The sequence below is a fragment of the Bactrocera latifrons genome, unplaced genomic scaffold, assembly GCF_001853355.1.
Source record: "Bactrocera latifrons isolate USDA-ARS-PBARC rearing strain unplaced genomic scaffold, ASM185335v1 scaffold_197, whole genome shotgun sequence".
In the NCBI taxonomy this organism is placed as follows: Eukaryota; Metazoa; Arthropoda; class Insecta; order Diptera; family Tephritidae; genus Bactrocera; species Bactrocera latifrons.
In genome coordinates this window covers 333,006-339,050 of record NW_017535485.1, presented here as the reverse complement: position 1 = coordinate 339,050, position 6,045 = coordinate 333,006, and the positions used below count along the sequence as shown (strand labels likewise).

Genomic DNA, 6,045 nt, shown 5'->3' with positions numbered 1-6,045 from the left:
TTTTATTTTTTTATATTTTAATTAATATTTTTTTTATACCTTACAGCAACGCACTAGACCCGAATTGGCGGACGATGTCGACTTCACAGCCGTCGCGGAGTGCACAGACGGCTATACCGGCGCCGACTTGGCTGGTTTGGTGCGGCAATCCGCCATGTTGGCCTTGAAAGAGTCCATACACAATCCGGACTCGACGGATTTGCGCGTACGCAAGTCGCACTTTGATCTCGCCCTAAAACTCATACGACCTTCAGTTAGCGCGCAGGTGAGTTGCTACTAAATTAGCGCTATAAGCGCTTAAAAATCATCTGAAATTCATTAATTCCATTCCATTTTAGGATCGCAAAACATACGAGAAATTGCGTTTGAAATATGCCGCACCAAGAAGCCCAACAACAACAGACGATAATGCTGAATAAAATATGCTAGTTATAATTATAAAATAGTACGTTACAAATAACGTTGGAACGGTGAATGTTGTAGCGCTATATTACATCGATTATATATACATAAACATATGTTTTTAATACAACAAACGAACCCAATTACTTTGGCGTATAACACATTAAAACACCACCCTATGTACAACAGTATCTCAAGTCCCTTCATTGTACTTGTAATTTTGAAATTTTTACCTTCGCTTTTTTATTTTCACTATTCGATGGATTTATTTTCGTTATATTCTTCAAGAATTGAAACATTAAGTATACTTTACAAATAAAAAGAAATTCAGTCTGCTCTAACGTGCAAAATTATCGACAATTATGTAGTTCATTATGTATTATTTATTGTAAGCAAATCAAAAATGTGAAAATGTTTGTGAAGATATTTTCAGAATTTTTCACACGAAATAGTTCAGCGAGCACAATTTATATCAAATAATAGAAATGCCACTAATTTTAAAGCAATATACAAGGCGTACCTATAAATTAGGTTGACCGTTATAACGCAAGCTGTTTTTTTTTTTTTTTGCTGATGTCCGTTGAAGTTGCAGTACACCACGTCGTATGAGCAACACAGTTTACAAGGCACCTGTATGAATGCTTAGAGGTCTAACTTTGACTGCATATAACTTTTAAAGGCTTGATTTTATGCAGCAAATTACTACGAATTTAGTTTAGAGCGCGAAATTTTGCTTTAGAATAAAATTTTTTTTAAAGTTGTGGATTTATTTTTTTGGAGATAAACAATTTATTGCAAAGGAACAAAACATCGTATGTTAAGTGGAAGACAAAAAATATATGTATATAGTTTAATTTGAGAAGAAGAAAAAAGGTTAACCGAAGCTATAATATCCTACACAGTTGCATTTATTATAGCATAAAAGGGTGCAACATGATTTTTAACTTGATTTTGAACGATCAGTTTATATGGCGGCTATATGATATAGAGCTCCAATCTGAACATTTTTTTCTGAGATTATAGCGATGCTTTGGATAATAATCTGTGCCGAATTTTGTGAATATATTTTGCCAAATAAAAATGTTATCCATACAAGCACTTGAGTTTGATCGGTCAGTTTGTATGGCAACTATATGCTCTATTGGGCCGATATCTGACAAATGAGATGTTTTTTGGAGAGAAAAGTACATGTGCAAAATATTAGAGCAATATCTGAGATAACTGAGAAAATAATTAGCGTACATACAGACAAGCGTATTGGCGTACTGGCTGTTATAAACACCATGGCAAACTCAATACATCTTTTCAGCGCATTAAAATCAGTTTGGGAGAAATAACGAACACCCTAATATGTATGCATGTTGGCAAGCATATTGGCTACTTATAATAAAAAGATTTGAGTATTTGAAATGCCACAGAATTTTTTTACTTATTGCATAATTGAAAATGCGTTTAAACTTGTGAAGAAATTCATAAAAATAATAAATTTATAAATATGTATTCAACCCTTTACAGGCACTTGCGTGTTCTTCAGCACTTGTTCAGCTTTGATGGCGGGCATCAGCGCTCGGTAGAGCGGTTGTTTATTCGACGCTGCGTCGGCATCATGCAACGGTTGCCTAGCGTTAGTTAGTGCTTTCGCCAATAACGTCCCCTCCAATTTCAAAAAGGGCGCCTCTATGTCATACGCCATTTTGCACATTTCCCGTATGCCGAACCAACTCTCGTGCCCAATCGGACTAATTGACTCCGCTGGCGGCTGAAAGCCCAGAGCTTGCGATGGCAATTCCATAACCAATGCCAATGGCGTGTTTATTACGCCGAACACGTAGTCCACAATCGAGCCGGATATGCGGCGTTTTGTTAATCTAGGAATGGCAAAGAATTTACAAATAAATTTCAAAATTTTTATGTGTAAAGAACAAACTTTGCTATGCTGCCGACGCGATAACTTCTGCCATTGTAGGCCTTTATGGCATTGCGACCGGCCAGCGCTAGTTTTTCCAATTTTTGCCATGTCTCGGGTAGGTCTCTGCAATGAGGGTTCAAAATGTAATTACTTTTATAGTAGTTGCATAGGAAAAAATGTTATTCCCCTTTTTCCAATAAAAATTTGTTTCCGAAAAAATTTTATTTTCACTCATTACAAGAAATGGCTCGTAATTCTCCATTACTTTATGAAAAATATGCTATATGTAGAGTTGTTTCGAAACGGAGTTTAAAAAAAAAAAATCGAGAAAACGTAATAATAACCTTCAAAAAATTTTTCATACATATAAGAACTTGATTGAGATCGGTCAGTTTGTAGGGCAGTTATATGCTTTATTGGTCCAAACAGAACAATAAATTCGGAGATTTTAGCATTGCCTTGGACAGTAATTCACGGCAAATTTCGGGAAGATTTCCCGTCAAATAAAAAAGTTTTCCATACAAGGACTTAATTGGGAAGGATCAGTTTGTATGGCAGCTACAAGCTATAGTGGTTCATTCTGAAAAATTTCTTCAGGAAATGTACTGCTACTTTGGACAATAGTCCATGTGAAATTTCGTGAAGATATCTCGTCAAATAAAAAAGTTTTCTGTACAAGGACCAGGAGTGGATCGTTCAGTTTGTATGACAACTACATGCTAAAGTGGCCCGATATCGTCGGTTCCATCAAATTCGGTGCTATTTGAAGATAGAAGAATCTGCGAAAAATTTCAGCTCGATATCTCATAAACTGAGCGGTCATTTCGATTGAATAATGTAATGGGAGCAGTTCGAGTACGTCGGCTATAACCGCGTAAGCAGTAGAGTAAAGAAGAAGTTCGAATACGTGGTTTTTGTTAGCTTTTGTACGAAATCTCTAGATTGTCCTCTAATTAAAATTTGAGAAGTTGGCAAAGGCCTTCATTGACACTCTAACTCACTTCGTTCTGGATGCTGTAGCAGGTTAAACTCATATCTATCCAGAATAGACATCGACATATACAATATATGTCTTGCGTGCAATGAGTCTCCGCATGATACTGACCACCTCTTTGCATGCCCCACCAACCCCACTCATCTGACAGCCCTCTCCCTTTGGTCCAAGCGCGTCGAAAAAGCACGTTCCTTGGGTCTTCCGTTAGTTGACGTAAACGACAACTTAGCTAATTCTTCCAATACCAACGGAGAATAGGTACCTGCTAAACCAACAACAGTAATACTCTAACTCACTTGCTATATCCCCAGGGGTACATAATGCTCTCCGCATACGAGTGCAGCGACAGAAAGAATAATAAATTCTCTTTATGTTTGCGCAGAATGTTGCGCATGGCGCGTGTCTCCGGCTCGGAGAATGGTTTCAGTCCTTTAAAGGTATTGCGACCGCTCTTCGAGGGTCCATCCTCCCAGTGAAAGTCATAATTGCGATTACAATCGGTACCAATGTGACGGCTATGGCGAATGGGTCGACGATTCTTGCGCCAACGACGATTCTTCACGAACGTATACTCATAACCGTCGGGATTCGTGACGGGCACAATGATAAAGCGCAGCTTGCGTAGCAACTCATAATTGCGCAGATGCTTCTCCGTCAGCTGGTAGATGCAGTTCAAGGCCACCGCTACGCTGATCCATTCGCGCGCATGCGTGCCGGCCTCTATGAAGATCGTATTGCGGCCCTGTACATTGGTCTTCACATTTTGTGGCGGTGGCGTGACTGCGGATTTATCGTGAAGCATGCGACGCGTACGTTCACGTTCGACGGCCTGCAAATTTTGCTCACTATTCCAGTCGATTTCGATTGCCTTCAATTGGCGACGCTCGTGTGTTAAGCCGAGCACATGCAGTTGCACGAAACTGTAGCGATTCTTTAGATATTCCAAATAGCGATTGATCTCCTCATGGCGCAAGTAGCCGTGCAGCACATCAGGCCGCGGCACAATCAGTTTCTGGAACTTCACATGCGAAATGGTCTTCTTCATGCGTTTCTTGCTGCGCTTCTTCAAGTTCACCGGCATGCTGAGTGTATCTAGGATGATGGATCGTGGGTTGTGTAAATATATTTATTGTGGTTTTCGTAAACGCTCGTGGAAATTTCACTTAAAGCAATCCGCTGCTTAATTTATTTTTTATTTTATTTTTCAACTTTTCAAACACATTTATTCAAGTTAATTTTTATCGAGCGGATTCCCTTGTACCGGATTAAGCTTTTCCTTTACTCGAGTGCTCAAAAATTTGCTAGTTATTTTTCAAATACGAAATTTTGAATTTGCAACGGCAAAGAGACAAAATAATCGTAATTTGTAATTTTGAAATGAAAATTTTCGTTCACTTTCTCCACATCACTTTTGATAAATGAATTACCGACACATTACAAATGTAGAAATTTTACGAGCGTTGCTCTTTTTTCGGTTTCCTAAAAACAATTTTGGAAAACGGCGTTTGTACAGTGCTTGTAAATTATTTTTCCTTTGGTCCTGCCTCACTGACTGTGACTGTGCCGCCAGTCGTCTGTGTTACGAATGCAGCGAATTTGTAGCTTAACGAACGCTGCTTACTTTTTCGTGGCACACATTTGAACTAAGTTCGCAAAAGTCCACCAAAAGTGCACACACCAACAGCGGAACTTCAAGTTATGCCAGCGAAGCAGCTTTAATAACTACTAGCCTGCCATACAAGAAATTGGTGAGAAAGCGTTTACTAGTGCTGAGGCCTCAATAATTTGAAAGAGATTACCTTTTTATACAGTGGGTACAGCTAAAAAGCAGCCCTCGCATTTCTCGTTGATGAAAAAAATGACGATTTTGCGAAGAAATTATCTTTAAAAGTTTAGAGTTCTTGGACGAAGATAACATACCTAAAGTCACTTCAACGTATGCTTTGGAAATGAACTACTCAGAGCTTCGAACTCAAATTTATCGCACATATCTGTTAGGTTACTAATAGATCACGACTGATTGGATCATGTGTAGAAGTAGAAGTTCTCGCAAGTGAGGACTGTTCTCTGAGCGCCATTCACTTGGGAGTGGTCAGAAACTATTCTTTTACATATGTATTTAGCAGTTCACGAATTCCGGTCTTGGGTAGCCAAAAAACATCCGCTTGAAGGCGAGCTAATGTGGGAAGGCGAAAAATCACCTCGTAAAAAATATATCCTATGAAAAGTAGAAGATAGTCTCCGATGAGAAACACCCGGCTGTAACAGTGGTAAGCGGTATCTACTCCAATAAAAAAAGATCGGCCTCATTATTTCCCGCACAAAAGTTTCATTTAGACTACAGATTTATTAGTTGAATGAATAAAGTCTATATTGTTTGGGTAGGTTAGATTTTGTTAGGTTAGGTCAAATGCTATAGTTGAAACCTGAATTAGGGATCCAATTTGGACATTCTATCATTTTTGATGCCTAACAATCCTGAGATTTCGTGCATTAAAACCAATAAAAATATGTATTGGAGATTTTTTCGATTCCAGCTGGTTCTTTTGGATTGTACCATATATATATGACAACCATGAAGAAGATATCCAAAATATTACATCCCATCTTCTTCTTAACTTCTTCGATAACTTGTATTTTCAGGATTAGATTCTTTTCGGCGTGGATAATTACCGATTAAAACCACTACCACTTGTAAAAGCTCGCTAAGAGCGGGGAGCCCACTAGACGTAGACCTTGG

The 6,045-nt window shown here is 38.6% G+C and overlaps 2 protein-coding genes across 3 annotated transcripts in view; one reads left to right on the top strand and one right to left on the bottom strand.

Annotated features, from left to right (window-relative positions):
* Positions 1-762, top strand: part of LOC108967741 (nuclear valosin-containing protein-like) — a 4,632-nt gene extending 3,870 nt beyond the window's left edge. For both annotated transcript variants that reach the window (XM_018931350.1, XM_018931349.1), the window contains exons 10-11: positions 47-265; positions 339-762. In XM_018931350.1, the coding sequence (XP_018786895.1) occupies positions 47-265; positions 339-419 (300 nt within the window). In that variant the 3' untranslated portion in view covers positions 420-762. The remainder of the gene's footprint in view (positions 1-46; positions 266-338) is intronic.
* A 1,041-nt stretch (positions 763-1,803) lies between these two features.
* On the bottom strand, positions 1,804-4,700 carry LOC108967731 (carboxypeptidase B). The gene is made up of 3 exons (XM_018931333.1): positions 3,602-4,700; positions 2,330-2,434; positions 1,804-2,270 (listed from the first exon to the last, which is right to left on the bottom strand). Exons 1-3 carry the CDS (start codon positions 4,384-4,386, stop codon positions 1,904-1,906), a joined length of 1,257 nt encoding a protein of 418 aa, XP_018786878.1. The 5' UTR covers positions 4,387-4,700; the 3' UTR covers positions 1,804-1,903.
* Positions 4,701-6,045: the final 1,345 nt, after the last annotated feature.

What these genes read in the sequence shown, in the direction of transcription:
- LOC108967731 (XM_018931333.1), bottom strand. Translation starts at nt 4,386, where the DNA reads ATGCCGGTGAACTTGAAGAAGCGCAGCAAGAAACGCATGAAGAAGACC. An exon ending in TACCCCTGGGGATATAGCAA is followed by an intron (nt 2,435 to 3,601) that starts GTGAGTTAGAGT and finishes CCCTCATTGCAG; the next exon opens with AGACCTACCCGAGACATGGC. An exon ending in CGCGTCGGCAGCATAGCAAA is followed by an intron (nt 2,271 to 2,329) that starts GTTTGTTCTTTA and finishes TGCCATTCCTAG; the next exon opens with ATTAACAAAACGCCGCATAT.